General features: G+C 36.8%; 1 protein-coding gene across 6 annotated transcripts in view; it reads right to left on the reverse strand.

The window, feature by feature from the left end:
* The window catches only part of NAALADL2 (N-acetylated alpha-linked acidic dipeptidase like 2), a 1,333,736-nt gene that overhangs the window by 671,037 nt on the left and 642,610 nt on the right, over positions 1–20,089 (reverse strand). For all 6 annotated transcript variants that reach the window (XM_019463211.2, XM_019463212.2, XM_019463208.2 and 3 more), the window contains one exon: positions 17,464–17,965. In XM_019463211.2, coding sequence (XP_019318756.1) covers positions 17,464–17,957 — 494 coding nt within the window. In that variant the 5' untranslated portion in view covers positions 17,958–17,965. The remainder of the gene's footprint in view (positions 1–17,463; positions 17,966–20,089) is intronic.

Here is a 20,089-nt window from a genome sequence, read left to right on the forward strand (position 1 = left end):
AAAAAAAGAAAATACTGTCTCCCTTGAGAATATGCAGGTATAGTTACTGTCGGTATAAGAGATTTAGGATCCCTAAGTTCAAAGTTCCTCTTCTGTAATGTAACTACTACACACTCAGGTGTCAGCTAGGCCACCTTTCAATACCCTGTGGAAAGTGGGGCTCCAAGAATTCATGCAAACACGATGCTTGTGCTATACTAAACGATCTTCCGTCTTTGATTCAGGGCTCTCTGCAAGTGTCAAAGAAATTATGACACACTAACTTGTTAGTTTGATAGCTCAGTAAAATCTCAGACTTTTCACAGATATTAACAGATTCTTGGCAAGAAGAGCTGATATCGACACTGCAGTCCTAAAGCCTGAGAATTTTAATCAAAATTGAACAGTAGATAAAAAATCAATTTTGTGTATTATGCCTCTTGTTTCAGCATTTGTCTTTGTGTGTACACCTTTCCACTGAGGCTCCCCCCACTCATATGCCATTGGCTGCACATGTGACAAATATTAAGTGTCTACTGTGAAAGTCATAGCTGTAACCATCTCTGCAAGGCCCTTCCTGTTCTCAGTCTCTCCCTGTCCCTAATCCATCCTTCAGAAAGCAATCTTCCTAGAAGGTACATATGGTCTTGGAATTCTCCTACCCTAAACCTGTTGATGATTTCTTATCATATCAAGAACTAACTTCTAACCGTCAACTTTGCTCCAAAGACTTCCATGAAATTATCCTCACTTACCTTTCAAGACTTTACATTATGATTTAAGAAGAATGAACTACTTCTGTTCTGCCTACTGTTGTATTGTGTCATGATAGAGGAGTATGACTTTAAGTAAGGAGGTGGAGTTCTTCCTCAGTATGAGTTTAGACCTGAGATATTTAAGTGTATTTGTAAGGTACAATAAAAGTTTATTTTGTAGATATGATTGTGCATTTGGTACAAAAAAACAAGTATTATTTTGGCTGACATCAAAATTCTCAGAGAGAGAACTTTGTTTAGGAAAATATTTGAATATGGAAAGTGAGACAAATGACATGCCTTGGAAGACAACCACAAACAAACAAACAAACAAACAACCCATAAACTTGCAAAGAGGAGAGTAAAGTTGAGAGGAAAGTGCGGTGAGGGAGAAAACTGTGTTATCCTAAGTTTAAGATATTGCTCACAATCATACAGGTTGATAGAACGGAGCTGGGATTTGATCCCAACCAGACCGATTTCAAATCAATTCTAAGTTCTTTGAGTTACTGTGATATACATTCCCTTGACTTCAAATCTTCAAAAGAACATGATGTGCCCATTACAGAAATGTAGTATTGGCACTGCAGGGGATAATGATATGTGTGCAATAACCCTAATTTACATTTCCCCAACTGCCTGACGAGAGGAGGCAGTGGCACTGAATCATGAGAAACAGGAGTCAAATGTTCCAGGAAGTGACCTGTGCTAAAGTTATCTGTGGACCACAGCAGAGTTGTAAGAACAGTTTCAGGAAGCTAATTCAGGAGCAGATGGAAACCAAGTGTTTATCATTTTACTTTCCCAAATATGCTATTGTAGCTGCCTACAAAGGATCATATGTTCATACCTAGATTACTACTAACTCACCACCTGAGTTCATAGTTAATGTCAACAATAGCTCTAGGGGCATATTCCTATTTCCCAGCATTCTGAGGAATTTCAGAAGCACTAGACATAAATACGTCTATGACAGAACTGTATTAAATAGTTTAATCTTCAGAAAAATAGTGGTGACCTCTATCAAACATTGAGTGTGCAGTTTAGATATAGATTCTGGAAAGTCCTGGGCAACTTTCCAAGGTCAAGTGAGACCCAGAGTGGGTCTTGGTCCTCTGCTAAGTTTTGCAGCTTTCTCTGGATTCCTCTTCACATGCTTGCTTACTTCACTTACAAGACGTGGACTCAGGCAAATCATCACCTTCTTCCCAGGTCTTGTACAGAGCTCTCACAAGAGGCCTGAGAGGGCCTCTCAGATCTGAACAGTTGAGTAGCCATTTCTCTGAGGCTCTATTGTTGACTCCTTCTCCCATTAGCTTATGCTGTAGCACCTTTTCTTCCCTTCTAAGAATTTTCTAGACTCGATTCTTACAGTAGCATTGCCTTTATTTATTACTTTCTAACTCAGGTTTCTAATCCAGAAACCCTCTCTTAAATCACCAGGCAGAAGGAACACTTAATTCATTTTGTTGTGGATTGTCATTTTGTTTCTCTCACCCCAAATTGTTGTCTACCTTTCCTAATTTTTTAAATCATCTTGTGTAACTTTCACAGCCTTTTTCTCCAGGCAATTAGCAAATTATTTTCCAAATGACATTTCTCACAATGCTCAATATCTGTTCCCTGCTTACAGATTATTGTAGCAATGCTTATTATCCGTATTGTCTGTCATTCAATTTTCCCCTAGTTTCCCAGGGGAAAAAAAAGTTATTTCTGGAATGAAAATTACTAGCAGCAATCGCTATCTTCTCTACCTTTGTGATTGCCACACAGGTGCTGCTTCCTTAGAACACACGCTTTAAGCTTTCTCAAACCCTGCAGTCTCAACTTCTTCTCCACATTTCCTGCCAAAAGGGTAACTGAATAAGGCTATTGCAGAACATCTTCCAATCCCCTGTCTCTATCCATTGACAGGATGAAATTGCAGTATAAGTAGATGTTTTAAAAAATCCATGTGAGGGGAGCTTGGGTGGCTCAGGAATCCAACTTCGGCTCAGGCATCCAACTTCAGCTCAGGCCATGATGTCATGGCTAGTGACTTCAAACCTCATGTCAGGCTCTGTGCTGACATCTCAGAGCCTGGAACCTGCTTCAGATTCTGTGTCTCCCTCTTTCTCTCCCCCTCCCTGCTTGGGCTCTGTCTCTATCTCTCTCCCTCTCTAAAAAATAAATAAACATTTAAAAAAATTTAAAAATCCATGTGAATATATTTTTTTTTTAATTTTTTTTTCAACGTTTTTTATTTATTTTTGGGACAGAGAGAGACAGAGCATGAACGGGGGAGGGGCAGAGAGAGAGGGAGACACAGAATCGGAAACAGGCTCCAGGCTCCGAGCCATCAGCCCAGAGCCTGACGCGGGGCTCGAACTCACGGACCGCGAGATCGTGACCTGGCTGAAGTCGGACGCTTAACCGACTGCGCCACCCAGGCGCCCCATAAAAATCCATGTGAATATTTTTAACTTTCAAGTCTGTAAAGCAACTCTTCTCACAAATATTGCCTGCAGTCTTGAAAAGTTAACGTGCATCACTGGGTGTCAGACCATACCTGCATATAATTAGCAAACCACAACTGTTTCAAAAGATTGCCACTGTTTAAACAAGAACTAAGAACTCAAGTATCCAAGATTAACATTTCATCCTTAGGATGGTTATTTCAGAATAAGACTGAGCTATACAAAAGATTTTTATCTTATTACTTATACCATACCAGTTCTGTAGGTAATGTGAAATTTATGAAAACAACAACAACAACAACAAAAAACTAGGCAGGATGAGGCAATCTTCAGAAATGAGGCTACTTTGAAAAGGAAAGCAGAACTTTAAGTAAGTTTTTCTATCTTTAATAAGTTTAAAACGGGGCAGCCATGAAGTACAGGGTTTCTTATTTGTGAGTTAAATTCCATGTTAAATAGTGCAAATAAATAGAAATTCAAGAATGGTTAAAGCTCACCATCTCCTCCCACTGCTGCTTCCTGCTAACTCACTTTTAGAAGTGGGTTTGGTTTTTTGGTTTGTTTTTTTTTTTTTTTGTTTTTGTTTTTGTTTGTGTGTGTTAAAATGTCTTTTGCATTTATTTCTTTAAATTCAAGTTAGTTAACATATAGTGTAGTATTGGTTTCTGGAGCAGAATTGAGTTTTGTTTGTTTTGTGTGTGTATGGTTTTGTTTTGGGTGTTGTTTGCCAAGATAGTGGCAAAAGCACATATATTAGTAGGGAAAAAACTCTATGGCACTCCCCAGAGCAAGGAGGTGGGGCCCACTCTACTAACCAGCAGCTGAGCAATCCTACAGTTCCATGGGCAGCATGGCTTAGAGGTACAGAGGGAGTGGTCAATCCTTCTGGAATCCAGTAAGTGTCCCTTTGAAATTGAACTGAACGTTACATCCAAAAGTAGCCCCTAGAGACCTCTGCAAGTTAATGCAATCTCTTTCTCTCTTTCTTTCTCTATCTCTCCCATCCCTCCCTCCCTTTCTATTTATCACAATGTGTGATTTTGTGTCACTATGCTTAGTTTTCATATACAAGTATATTCCCGTTGCTTCAATTTGGGCATGCCAGTGGGAATATAAATACCATAAATCCAGGTATCTTGAATGTTCTGTTCATTGCTTTGTCTCTAGCCCAGAACTCAGTAGGCCCACAATACATACTCATTAAATAAATACATACATACATGAATAAATGCACTGGTCGTAAATGGCCCCCTGGACACGTCTTGTGGTGGTAGGCTAAGGTGGTACTTTTTAAATGGAATATAAATTCAATTAGAAAGTTGAGATGTCTCCTTTCTCGGTAACACTGTACAGTTTCGATATTGCCCCTAACTCCCTAATAATTTTCTGTATAGCCAGTGAATGTGTTTATCTTTGTATTGGATTTTAATTACTTGGCTGAAATATAAGTTAAAATTTTAACCAGGAGAGAATGACCTTATAGGAATTTAGTTTCTCTACTTAACATAAGAAAGGCAGAAGGAAGGCTTTTATCCTGATTTAGATCCAGCAATGGTTCACACAGCAAGACGCAAAAAAAATCTGCTAGGGTCTCAGCCAAGAGAAAAAAAGAAAAACAGTAACAACAACAACAACAACAACAACAACAACAACAACAACAAAACATAGTAAACCACAAGAAGTAGCAGCCTATGAAAACCTAATACAATTTATCTTGGCTGTCCCACTGGACTAAAATAAACATTTTTATCCCTTTGCCTTTTGCCCATATGAAATAGTAAGATATATTTTGAAATATTCAGTTAAATTCCCGTACACCACTGAGACACCCCTAAGGCGGCTATAATAAGGGAATATCTGACGTTTCATCGAATTACAAAAATTATCTGGCTAATAAATTAAAGCTCTTGAATCTATGTAGCAGCTTGAACTACAATATTGGTACAAGCTGATCTTACAAGTTGTTCCCTACAGAATAGTTAACATGATGAAACCAAGTGAAGAAATAGAGAGAAAACGCCCACACTTATTTTATTTTTATTGAAGGTAAAAACCACCTGCACACATTTCTGTTCAAAGAAAAATGTTCAGTTTCATTTTGTCCTCACAGATAGAAACATACTCCATAGAATGGGAACTACTCCTTTTGTTTCTTGTTCTATCGGAATTTGATTTGCATATTTTGGGACATGTTAAGGTGCTCTCTGTGATTTAGAGAGTTTATAAAAAGGTAATTTGATTTCAAATCATAGTTTCTTTCTTTATTTCTAATGCTGAAAAGCTGCATACCCTTCTGAGAAGTGAGCCATGAGGGGAAGACATTAGCTTGCCTTGTATTAGATAATAAAAAAGTTCCACAGGGGACGAGTTACATATTATGACATTGTGAATATAAGGCTCATTTGGATATAATTCATTACTACATCATGTTGCACAGGAAAGCAATTTTTAAGCAATAGAAGTGCACTTCATTTGTAAAGGACCCAGCTATAACACACAATCAGTTATTGAAGACAGAAACTGATTTCCCAAATCAGGCATATAAAATTTAATATATTTGCTCCAGTTATAATGAAAGGGAAGGAAACTTGAATGCCTTTTCTCTTCCCCCAGACAAGAATGACACTTTGTAAAATTTGGAAAGTGCATTTTTGCATGGGGAGTTGACTATATTTTTGATGCCACAAATGGAATGAAATTAAAACCTTCAATAAAATCTTTAATAAAATATTTGAAATACCTATTAGACATATGCAAGATCTGAAATGCATTAATGAAATAAGGAAAATGATGGACATTAACTGTTTTTGTTTTCATATCAGTGTCAATTTTCCATATTATTCAATTTAATCCTACAGGCTGACTAAATTATTCTGTAGAAAAAAACAAAACAAAACAGCCAAATTATATTGGTTTACTTAAGTTCCCTAAATCTATATGTATTATTACTTGGGATTCTCAAGAGAAAGCAAACCAGCAAAATGTACATATATTTAGAGAGAGATTTGTGTTTAAGAAATTGGTTTACACAATTGTGGAGACTAGACAAATCCAAAATCTGTGGGGCAGACCAAAAGGCTAGAGACCCAGGGAAGAGTTGCAATTCAAATTCAATGGCAATTTGTTAGTAGAATTCCCTCTTCTCTCTGAGACCGAAGTCTTTTTTTTTTTTTTTAAGTTTATTTATTTTGAGAGACAGAGAGAGGGAAAGAGAAAATCCCAAGCAAGCTTTGCACTGTCAACACGACACCTGACATAGGGCTTGAACTCAGGAACCATGGTATCATGACCTGAGCCAAAATCAAGAGTCAGATGCTTAACTGACTGAGCCACCCAGGTGCCCCCAAAGTCTTTTTCTATTCAGGCTTTAAGCTGACTGGATGAGGCCCACACATTAATTATGATAATGAAGGTCACCTGCTTTACTCAAAGTCTACTGATTTAAATGTTAATTTCATTTAAAAAACACCTTTGCAGGAATATCTAGAATAATGTTTGACCAAATATCTGTGCACTGTGGCCTAGCCAAGTTGACACATAAAATTAACCATGATACTGTAGGTATAACCATCTAAAATTTAGAAGATAAACTCATCTATCCATTCTGTGATAGTTTCCCAGGATAGAGGCAATGAGGAAGAAGTTTTTATCACCCCTTTCTATGTACCTGAATTACTAGCCAACTTTATTGCCAGCTAGAAACACCCATTTGACTTTTTTTTTTTTAGTAGCTGTAATAAAGTACGTAATTTGATTTGGCAAACATGCATAAATCATCTATTTACACATATATTTTCATTTAAATTTCCCCTGTAACCACCATGATGAGATTACGGGATTAATACTTTTAGTCACAATTTTGAGCATTTTACTTAATTTCTAAAAGCACAGATTGAGATTTTCAAATTGCAAATCTCAATGGGCCATATCTGCCATTTGAATCTTGATTTCATTGACATTAAAAAGGAACATGAAAGAGAGAAGTATGTAATCAGTTCCCAACCTTTCCATGTTTAACTTACACTTCACTCTACTAAATGTGATCATTACCAACTTTTCTATCGCTAGAATGTCGGGAAGTCAAGTGAATCCACACAGGAAACTGACATACTTTATCCTCAAAGAAAAAGGTTTGTTTTTCCCTTGTACTACATCTGACTGATCTTGTTCCTTTTTTGGAATGAATAAGATCAAGAAGTGAACGGATGAAAAAGCATAGGATAGTCAATGCAGGAAAGACATAAGAAAGATGTGACAAGTCTTAAGGTTGAGACATTTTCAGGATAGAAAGCCAGTAAGCACAGATGACCTTGATATATCTGATGGAAATATTTCATTGACCATAGAACATAGACACTGCAAAAGAGTCCTTTCATTATGTAAAATATATTTCTCCCACAGGCAGAAAAAGACCTGTGAAGGGATCTACTGTGTGTCTCCTAAAGCCTGCAATCATGGAAATAACTTTGTGACACTTGTACTTTCACTTCTTCTTGAAAGCAAAAGAATGTTCTCTACATTACACAGAATATCACTAAACAAATGTAGAGTGACTGTATATGCATTATGTATAGACATATATTATGTATATAGTCATATAAATGATTTTAATTTCAAATTCCAATCCTGTAGATGAATAACCAGAAGCATACGTACTTTTCCTAAAAACAAAACAAAACAAAAAAAAAAAAAAAAAGAGAGAGAGAGAAAGAGAATTCACACGGAAGTGAAGACTTTATCAAGTAGGTCTAGGTATTCTGGGTTCATCCCCTGCCACAGTCAAGATTTACTGAGTATTTGTATGCTGTGGCTCAAGTACTGGGCCAGACTCATATAGCTCTTTCTTCACTACAAAGCTGAAAGTGATTCATGCCAACAAAAAGAAAAAAAAAAACATGAAGCTCTACAAGTTGTAAGGAGAGATAGAATCAACTGGTAGGAGATGGAAAAGAACATTTTAAAGCAGCTAGCACCTGAGCCAGACCTCAAAGGATGCCTAGTATTTGAACAGGTCAGGACTGATAAGGTCATTGCAGACAAAAGCCACTCTGTCAATAATCTTTATTCATCCTATGGTGAGTGCTGCTCTTGCTCTGGTCAAATGGCTAAGGATTGTGAAGAGTATAAGCTTTCATTAGTCTGTTGATCTAGTCACTGAAGAGAATTAATGTCATTCAGCATAACACTGAGAAACTCCGAGTGAAGCAGCTCCTTTATCTAAAGTTGGGAGAAAGAAAATATTATGCATAATTAAATAAATCCTATACTATGTATTCTTTTGTGATTAAATTTAAGACAGTGTACATTTGTTATCTGGAGAGATCAATGATAGAATAGCTAATTACTTCCTTTAGGAACTGTCACTCTATTGCTATTAAATGCATTCTGCTATCATTTGCATAAATTGAATTACGTGCACTTTGGTTACACAATTACATGTTTTTCTCCAATTAAAATATCAGTTGCTATATTACCTTCTTAATTTCTCCCAGCTTTCCTACTCTCATTCTAATACTGAAATTTATGAAGAACAATATATATATATATAGACGGAGACCAAAAATAATAATAATAATACACAACAGAGAAGGACAGACAGATGGATGGAAATTACAGCAGGGGACTAGAGAACAGTTATTGACAGCATCACCATCATCAAGCCTTACACTTGTACAAAAAAAAAAAAAAAAAAAAAAAAAAAGCATGCCAGCAAAAGATAGAGTCCTGTAGCATCAGAGGAAAGAGAAATCACAGATTTAAAGGAGTCTTTTAATGCTCTGAAAACCATAAAACAGTCTGCAGGACTCCACAGCCAGCTTTCTTTAGGTGAGGAATACCTTGACTCCTTCATCTAAGACGAAGGGAATGTGTAAACATCATCTTTTTTGAACAGAAAACCAGAACATTCATACATTCTTTGGTAAAGGGACTGTAGCATTCTTAAACGAAAGGAAGGAATCATGGGTGATACATGTGGAAAAGGAAGGACCACAAAATGAAGACACACTGTGAGCACAGAAAAGACAATAATACTGTAACGAGTGAACAAATCTAATGCATGGATTAAAAGAAAGGGACAGAGAAGCAACACATTCTGTTTACTATCTTAAGTCAAGGGATGGTAGGTGAAGGCAGGTGAACAAAGATTTGGGTGGAAGAATGAATTACAGATTTTATTTCTAGATGGGTTGAACTGAGATCTTTCTCCTTGCAGGTGATCAACTTCATATAAGAAGGTATCATAAAAATATAGCAGATGCTAGCAAGTAGGGTTCTAAGATTTTGGACTTCTTGGCAGTAGAGGGTAGCTATGAATCCAGGCTTCTTGCTGCAGTTAGTTGGCCTGATAAAAGTATGAACTTCCCCTTTCCAGGAGAAATTCATCCGTGCAATTTAAATGAAACTAATTCTTATGATGTAACCCAGTATAGGGGTAACATAGGATAAGAATGATAAATCCTCTTATGCACCTCTGATCAATGAATAAGGGCTGCCAAGAGTGTTGGGTTGAGGAGGATTCTGCAGCAAGGTCTGAACACAATGAAAAACAGAGTTATGACTGCCATGGACACAGAAGGGGCAGACAACAGGAAGTGGCAGTATGCATGTAGCGAATCTGCCATTCTTGTAGTTCAGTGCCATTAAAGCCCAGTAACAGTACTAAATAGTATCAATGGCAAAGACTAATTGGTAATATGAAATGTTCTACGCAAGTTACATGTATGACTAACTACACTACCGTTGCCAAAGGCACTGAAGGAGGAAGGAGAAGGAAGGAAAAGGAAGAAAGAAGGAGGAGGAGAAGAAGCAATAGCAGCAGATGATTTTTAAGAGTTTATTTCAGAAGAGAAAACTAGCCTCGGGAATCCATTTCGATTTATTGTATCAAAAGTTAATTACCAAAATACAAAGTATATGAGCCAATATTGAAAACTACCTAGGTTTTCAGAGCAGGTCTTGTTTATCAAGATACTGCTGAAGAAAATTTACATTTCCTAAACTTTTTGAAGAGTTAATTACCATTTTAAAAAAATAGTGTTTTACTAATGCTTGTAAAGATCGTTTCACAGCGTAACTGTAACTGAACTCGGGCTTAATTACTTGCACCAAGCCAGACAGTGATGAAAAATACTGCTGCTGTCCAAATAATGCAGACATTTAAAAATAAATAAATCCTAGAGAGCTCATTGTTCATTTTATTTTGTTAACAAATGTGTCTACTAAAGAAAATTCAGGAAAATGGGGTACCATACATAAAGTAATAGACTCCCTTACTATTATTATACTACTTTAGTTTCTCAACTTATAAAGGCCATGGGAGAAAGAGCCTATAAAAGCCAAGCAGGCTCTCAGTTGTCAGTGAAGAGCCCCGTGCAGGACTCACACCCACAAACTGTGAGATTGTGATCTGAGCTTTTTAAATGCTTTAAAAAGTAGTTTATACATGTAAAAAGAAAGGCAAATGGGCAATTAAGATATAAAAAGTTTGTCAACATTATTTTTGCCCTATTAAAACAAATAAAAAATAATGAGGACCTGGAAGTCTGGCAGCTCTGAAAAGCAATTTGGTAAGACAAAGCACATAACTAAACAAATTTAAACTCCCTGAATCTGTGATTTGCTTCCAGAAACCTATTAGAAAAGAATAATTAAAGAAGCAAAGGCTTATGTACAAGAAGGTTTGTAGAGACAACCTAATAAATGTCCATTTATAAGAAATAGGTTCAATAAATTCATGACATCTATCTAATGGAATACCAGGAGTATTTTAGTATAATGATTTAAGTCTATATTTATTGGCTTGAAAATGGTTTTAATATATTGTAGGCAGAAAATTTTAAAACAGATACTGAAGGAATAGACGTGGTATAATACAGTTTTGCTTACTGATAAGAAAAGATAGAAAGAAAATGATGAGAAAGGGTGATAGCATTATGGGTGGTTGTTACTTTATTAATTCTAAGTTTCTGTGTATATTTTACTTGTAAATAAGAAAATAACAACAATGTTCTTTAGATATACAAATGAAAAAAAAATAGATACTATGTTAGCCATAATTAAGATACAACCCATTTTGGGGGCACCTGGGTGGCTTGGTGTGTTAGGCATCTGACTTCAACCTCAGGTCATGACCTCAAGATCTGTGGGTTCGAGCCCTGTGTCAGGCTCTGTGCTGACAGCTCAGAGCCTGGAACCTGCTTCAGATTCTGTGTCTCCTTGTCTCCTCTGCCCTTCCCCTGCTCATGCTCTGTCTTTCTCTCGCTCTGTCACTCAAAAATAAAAAAAACATTAAAAAAAAGGCACACCCATGTTTTCCTTCTCACCATTTCACAGTCAAAACATTCCTGCATTCAAAAATATACTTAACCTCATTAGTTCATCCATTTCAAATTATATTATTATAATAATATATTTGGTAACTAAATTTGGAAGTTTTTAACATACTTTACTCTGTTCAGCAATGTGCTTATGATCTTTTTTATAAGCTTATTTATTTATTTTGAGAGAGCAGGAAGGGCAGAGAGAGAGAGAGAGAGAGAGAGAGAGAGAGAATCCCAAGCAGGCTCTAGGTTGTCAATGAAGAGCCCAGTGCAGGACTCAAACCCACAAACTGTGAGATCGTGATCTGAGCCAAAATCAAGAGTCAGATGCTTAACCGGCCTAACCACCCAGGCACCCAACCCTGTCCTTATGAGCTTTAGTGCATGTACACACACACACACACACACAGAGGTCATTCATTCAACAATATATATAATAAAGACTCAGTGACTTCATTATATAATAAACATAAAACACTATACCTGTCACACTGAAGCTTCTTCTAAGTTAAAGAGTTCTCACAACAGCCCTAGGTAAACATGTTTTATACAAGGTGACCAGCATCCCAACTGGCCAAAGCTAGACCAGGAAAAAACACAATACAGAGTCACAAATGCCTCTGGCCCTCAAAATAATGCCTCTGGCCTATTCTGTGGAATAGGAATGATGGAATCAATCATAAACTGGGGAATATAGCAGTTGGTATTGGGAGAAGAAACAAACAAACAAACAAAAAGTAGTAAAGACTGAAAGGGAGTTAAGTCACTTTGGTGTTTCAACACTTCAGTGACTATCAGAGAAATATGGCTATTGAGGTCCATGGAACTGAATGGACCCAGATTCTATATCAATAAGGCCTGATCAAATGAATCATTCCTATTCATAGATTATTTTGTAGGCCCACCCTCCTGTTTTGATGTTTCCAGTAAACTTGCATATCTAAGTAGTTACTGTTCCAAAACACCAAAATCATAAATAAAACAAGTTTTAATGGCTTATTTGGATTCTGACCCATCGGAACATATCTGCTATGTATCTGAATATACCCTGTCGGCTTACACAGAAGATATGTGGAAGAAGTAAACCAATTACGTAAAGAAGTGAAGGCATTTCAAATAGCAACAAGTTAAGCATAGACAGAAGTGACTGAGATAATCACATTAGATTAATACACACAGACACACACAGACACACACATTTATACATACACTAACATGGTCTTCATGCTCCTATGCTAATCTTGACCATGTCTACAAATGTGATCAAGTGTAACTAAACTTCTGCTTGCTTTTCTTTTGTTTGGTCAACATATAAAGTACTTGCTTTAAGTTAACATATTATGTGGGTTTTATTATGGGGTAATTAGATTCTTCAACTGGGTCTATCAGAGATTCTCTACGAATCACCACATTCAAATATGTACTTTTCTAAAATACTGAACATAACCTTTATATTGAACAATGTTTTAATTCAGGGAATGGAATCATAAAGTACTTTTATTCTATTTACATTTACTCATTGAGGCTAGATTTTTTTCTATTCTTAGATATAAATTCCACTAATTCTTGTGACTGTTATGTGACCTGAGTTCTTCTAGTGAGTAATTAAAATGTTCAGTGTCATTTAATAGTCAGAACTTTGAACTTTTCCCCACTTTTGACCATCTTTAAGTTGGGAACCCTGAAGTCAAAGTAGGGAGAGTAGTCAGCTCCTTTGCTTTGTGTGTCTATACCTTCAGGGCTGAAACAGAGCAAGTAAGACTAGGTAAAGTGGGAGCAAATGGTTCTCACTTGATAGATACTCTTATGAACTGGCATGGCACTTCCTGAATCTAGCTTGACTTGTCAGGTGAATTTTCCTTTTGTGCTGCTTTGTGGGTTCTTTGGAGATCCATTCATCCCACAAGTGGGGACTTCTCACCTTCCTTTGATGTGAGTAATACATTCTCCTCCAGCTCAAATGCTTACTTCTTCCACAGACCCGTATCTCTAGCTCTGTCTCTGATAAGTTCTTTTCAGCCATCAAGGAAGCTTTATTGGAGAAGATCTGTAAGACTCCCTCCAACCCCCACTCCATTTGGGCTACTGTAACAAAATATTACAGACTTTTGGTTGGCTTATAAACATTTCTCATCGTTCTGGAGAATGGGAAGTCTATCACAGCACTGGCAGATTCATTGTGGTGGCTGATAAGAGCCCTCTTCCTGGTTCATAAAGAATGCCTTCTCACTATGTCCTCACATGATAAAAGGACTAGCAAGCTCTGTGGGGCCTCCTTTTGTAAGACTGCCAGTCCTATTTGTGAGAAATACACCTTTGTGACCTAACCACCTCCCAGAGGCCCCATCTCCTAATACGATCATATTGATCACCGGGATTGCAATATATAAATGGGAGGGAGGCATGACACAATCCTAATAATCCTCTCTCTCTCTCTTTCATTCATATTCATATCCTGTCTGTCTGGATATAGTCCATAGAAGCAAAGTTTGTCATAGGCCACCCAAAACCTCTTCTTTTGTACTTTTATCTGCAACTAAACCAATCCATCTCTTATAACTTAGACTTCTCAAGTGGAAATCAGGCAGTCTCTGTGAGGCAGCTATCAAGTTCTTCCAAGTAGTTCTATTAAACCCTTTTTTCATTGGACTTGAGGCTTCATCTTTGGGAAGAAATTGGGACTTAAAACCACCACTAGCAGCAATCTCAAAAAAAACTCCTTTTTATCGGTTCTTTTATTTCTTTTAAAACTGGGTGCTCATCTCAGAGTTTTATGCTATTCTCCCCTTCAAGTTCTGCATGCTGTCCTAGTTAGATATGCACTATCAATTGTCTTTAAGCCTCAGCTGGAACTGAGATATCAACACTGTACTTTAACATTTTTACAGTATCTGGTTTTGATACGAGTTGTCACTTTTTTTTCTTTAAATCAGAAGATAGCAGATCCTCTGAGTAACTTTAATATTATAAAATATAAAATATTTTATAATGTAAGTAGGTATTATATTAATATTTTGAATATAATCATCATATGAAAAATAAAAATGGTAAGTCAAATGACTTTCAAAATACATAGTATAATTGACCGGTTATATATAGATCACTTACTTACTTACCAGTTATATGTAGATCACTCACTTACTTAGGCACTCATTTCCTTAGAAAAATACTTATTCAATATTTACTAGACAATAGGAGTCTAATGTTGGACAAAGCAAATTTAGTCCATTCCCTCATGAGGTCTGCATTCTAATCTATTATAAAAAGAATATCTTTTCTTTGCACAACCTTTGGATGTTTGGCAAGAACTGTCCTAGTCTTAGAGTATATGAAAGGATGGAGAACCAGTAGAGAAGAAAGAAAGTAACTAATGAACAAAACAGTGAGCCAATAAGAGCCCAAAAGTAAGCATAAATTGATGAAAAGTAGCCGTAGGTATCTGTGATATATAGAGTTAATGCTAAGATGACTTAGTAAACATAGAAACTCATAGTAGGGCATTTGGTTACCATGACTATTAGGGAAGAGGTTGTCTTTGGATGAGATGTTATTTGTAAAAAGTTACTGTAAACATATTTGTATGAAGATATTTATTGAAGAAAAATCTCTTATCTCAATAAAGAAAAAAATGTGTCTATTTGATGTAGTACAATTGGGAATATGTGTTCAACCACTGGATGCTGCCTGGCAATATAATTGTTAGTGATTATATTTTTGTAGCTAGCTTTGAAATATATATTTTATGGATTTTCAAGTTTTAGAGGAGAATATATGCTTTACTGTCACACAACTCCTATTCTGAGGAAAATAATGAATACTTTTATTTAATTATACATTTACAATTTTAGAACCAGCTGCCTATTTGCAAAAAGGACATTAAGTCAGCTTTTAAAGATATCTACGATGCTGAAAAAAATAATAATTAGAATAAGTAAGGCAAAGAAAGCCAGAGAAAGGAAATAAATATGTAGGCTAGTTAGTACACAAAAAAATGCATGCCATAAAATTCCTTATGATTTCAATACAAATAGGACTCTGAACTTACTATAAAGGCCAAAGGAAAGAGGGAAGAAGCTAGGTTATGAGATTTATTGTGTTAATCATAAGTTAAAAACTAAGCAGTTGATCAGGAAAACATAATAATTATTAGTATTAACAAAAAATTTAACCCATGGATTCTTTTCCAGAGGACACTTTTGCAAAAGAATGTCCACAATGAAGATACAATTGACACAGTTTCATAGAGTTCTGTTTTCCTTCTTCCTCCCAACCTCTGCTTTCGGTGGTTGGTTTTTTTTGTTTTTGTTTTTGTTTTTTTTTTTTAATAACAGCCCTGTGTCAGTTAGATCTATCTTTGACAGGCCCCTTGCATTCTCCCTCCTCCAGGGAGCTGAACCCTTCAGAATGACTTCCCAGGCTCGGAGTCTGCAGTATCCCGGCTGGGTTCAGTCAGTGGGACAACTAGTAGGATACTGAAAAACAGGAGAAAGGGAGAAGCTGCCATACTTCTTACTTTCTCTCTGCCTTCAGTAGCTGAGGCTACATCTCCACCCCCCTGCACGTGTATATATGGAAAGTTCCAGCTTCCACCAAGTTATCCCAGGTCCCTCTGTCCCTGCAGCTTAGGTTTAGTAATGGCTTCTTTTCTTTGGGCTGCCCCACTGTCCCAGCTGCCTTCTCAGATTTTATCACTGATGGAGTAATTTCTCTACTTTCAATGCCCTCTGCTTTCAATATTCAGAGAGTTATCTGTTGTCTGTTTGATCCTGACATAGAATCACCCACTATAAGTTAATGACATATCTTTCAGGTCAATTCTACGTAAACAATTTTACACTGAGCGATACCATGGAAAGTCTGCATATTACATGCTTAGGCAACAATGAACAGCAGGTGCAGAAGGGTATAGGAAACAAACTGCCATTAGGCATTCAGATACGATTTTTAGGAAGAGAATAATAATTTGCCAATACCAACACACAAGACATTTCAGCACATAGACACCATGATGCACCTTCAGTGGGTATGCTCCCGAGGAGCTCCCTAGAAATGCACAGATGCCAACATCTTGTCTGTAATGAGTCAATGTAACCCAGAAAGAATATCCTGGGCAAGTAGCACCCTCTCTCTCATCTACCTATAAACAACATATAGGATTCACTTAGGACTGTCTTTTCTTGGCAAATAGGGAAGATATATGGGAGAGCTAACATTCCAGGTCTTCATTTCACTAAAAATGTAAACTAGCAAACCCTTTACAAGTCAACATATATGCTAATAATATAGCAACCGTTTCAAGATACCCATTAATTATAAGACAACAGTGAAACTTTTCCCAAGAACTCAGAATTAATGCTAGATAAAGAATATTTTCTTATCATTTAACTTAAAAACCAACACATTCTGGCTAGAAAGGTCATGTGCTAGAAAGTAGAGACAGATGAATTTTTAGAATTGCCTTATATATGGAACCCAAAGGTTTTCAATAAAAAATGTGCTAAGAAATCCGGGAATGCAAGAAACCAAATACTATCGGTGCTTGTCTTAGCTCTTAACCATAAGAGATAGTTACTTCAGCCCATAAAAAGAGGTTTATTTCATTCTGGAGTCATTAAAAATTTCAATCATATGGCTAATACCCTAGTTTTTATTACACATATATCCAATTGTGTTTACACCCTAATTTGGCCTACCTGGGCTGTCCAAGAGGGAGAATATGCAATGACTGGAGTCTTTCAGTCTCCACAGTAGTTATGATTCTTATTATCAATTAATACAACAGCATCATAAATTTGAAACGTGCATCCTCTCTGTGAAGGGTGTGCTGCCAAGTTTTGCTGCTTGGCTTGCAGGACTAACCTTAAACCATGGCAAAACCACCAATTCAAACTCCCTGTGAGACATGTTTCTCAGGAAATGCATCCCACCAGCATCAATTTCTTCTCCACGTACCTGAAAGACTTCTTAATATCTTCTGCTTGGATTGTCTTGAGAATCTCTTGGTATAAGTGAAGATCAAGCGTTCCTGAAGTTGTAGCATTTGAAGGACAATTTTTATGTGCATAATAGCCTATCAAAATCCCCAAAATAAATAAAACGGTGGCTGTGCAAAGTATTTTTAAAAGGCGGCAAAAATTGCAGGGGTTGCTCTTTGGTGCAGATCTTGTATAACGGGTTACATAGTCAGACTCTTCTTGAAGTCTCTGAAACCTTCCTTTGGGTGAAGTTGCTGGTTGAATGGAATCAAGATTGAGGTCTGCAGTCTCTGGATTCTCCAGGTTCTGATTCTCAGCACTATCTAGCTGGAACTGGTCAAAACCAGGCTCCTCCAGCTCCTTTTCCATGTCCCACTCTAAGTCAAGGGCAGTGGCTTGAAGGTCATCATTGTCTAAATACTGTGAATGTCCTGGAGCTCTTTGATCTGCATTGACCTTCTGATAAGCCATCTTTTTACCTGTGAAAATAAGAGAAGTATATTTTCTTAAAATAAACTGTGAAACTGAATATGGAAAACCTCATTTAAAATGGACGTGGGGGGACCAGCAGATTACAGATCCCAACAGGAAGAGGCACGCCTTGCATTCCCAATTGGAAGAAGCCTATTTTACTACCCTACAAGGAAAGGAAAAGTTTCTCCCTGCTCAGCAACAAGCTCAGCAAATAACAAAATCCAATTCAGCTAATGAGAAACCATTAACACCCTGCACACTCACTTTCTTTCAATGGACTTTTCCTTCAAAGCAGCCCCTCCAAATTTCCTCCTTTTCTCAATAAACTAACAGTCCTCTCCTTTGATCTCCAGGCTTGCCTATGGTTTGCCATAGTTTGCTGGTCCTGAATTGCAATTTCTCTGCTATTCCAGAATAAAGCCATTTTGCTGGTAAAATAACTGGCTGTTTACTTTTAAGGTTGACAAAACAAACAATGAAGAAAATCTCCAAGGTAAAAAGAAAAGACAACAGCAATCATATTAGGTTGCTAAATAAAATTTTACTGATAAAATTTTAGTGAATATAATCATGGGAAATATACTGCCCCTATAGAAAAATCACATATTAGTTAATTATGTAATCTTCTGTTTTTCTGTTGATGTTTATTATAGGAAGAGGAGACAAATGAAACTTTGAGAAAACATAAAATAGACACACACACACACACAATTATTCCTTTGAAGTTCAGGAGAATAAAAAGATCACAAATGTACAAGTGCATTGAGGATAAAATATTATCATGGAGGAAAAATTTAAGCTTACACATTGTCAAAATCACTTTTAAGAAAAACTAAGGGCAGAAGCAGTAAAGCTGTGGTTTAGTAGTAACTTAAGGAAGGAAGGAAGGAAGGAAGGAAGGAAGGAAGGAAGGAAGGAAGGAAGGAAGGAAGGAAAGAGAAAGAAAGAAAGAAAGAAACAAACAAACAAACGAAAGAAAGACAAGAAAGACCCTGGGATGATTTTTAGTATCAGAACTATTTTCAAAAAGAGATCAGGATACAATAGAAACAGAAACTAAATGGAGTGATAATGTTATTGAAATACAAGAAACAAAATATAATATGTTACATAGTCACAAATTATCAAAAGGACTGGAAACTCTAAGGCCACCCCAGAAGACCAAATGTTTTCGTGGAATTAGTAACAGGAATTGGCCTGTATCACTGAACTTTAAATAAAAGTCTGGGATGGCATCTTTCCAAAAAGGGAAGCCTTTTGCCAGCTAGGAGAGTTTGGTTTCATAACCTTGCTACAGGAGTGGCAGATGGAGATTTTCTCCCCTACACAGTTTTGGATGACAGTTTGTTATATCCTGCAGAGTGGTATTAGGCTAACTGGGCTAATTAACTACAAGTGGTCTTCTGTCTGTATTCAGTAACCCACTGGTGTATTATGGTTGCAGATTAGGAGTATTTATACTTAAATTTTCTGTGTATTAGATTTGTCATCTCAGCTGGATTCTAAGGTCCCTCACTATGTTTTATGATTTTTCTATGTGCCCCACTGTGGTGGGAGAAGAATAGAGCTCAATGGACAACTGATCAGCTAATTGCCTTAGGTCCAGTGGTTAACAAGTAAACTCTAATAGGAAGATACAGGGACTTCATGGAAGGGAGTGGCATTCTACACAGAATTATGGGTATATGCAGCTCTAATCCTGTCTGGCAGAGATCCATATTAATTAAAATGTTCTGATTTTTTAAAGAGAGTTCAAATATAATTAAATATTAATCTTACAAAATAAAAATCGTAATTCTGACTAGATTTCTCATCTGCTACCTTATAATCTAGGATTCAGTCTTACCCATTGTTGACTCCATAACAATAAGTAATGCATGTCAGGTACTGGGACAGGCAGTGAAAACAAAGATAAATGGGTCCTTAATCCTCAAAGAAGGAACAGTTCAATCAGAGATAAATGCATGAACAAACCTGTAAGTTGAATAAAAAATGTAGAGTGCAAAGGAGACTCAGGGAATATGGGAAAGGCTTCCCCAAGAAAGTGATCTCTGAGATATTTCCGGCAAGAGAGGAAGAGCTAACTAGGGCTGACCAGGGGTGTGAAAGGATGACATTCAGGCAGGCAA

Source organism: Panthera pardus, unplaced genomic scaffold, assembly GCF_024362965.1.
Source record: "Panthera pardus isolate Hobbes unplaced genomic scaffold, ASM2436296v1 HiC_scaffold_16, whole genome shotgun sequence".
Taxonomy (NCBI): Eukaryota; Metazoa; Chordata; class Mammalia; order Carnivora; family Felidae; genus Panthera; species Panthera pardus.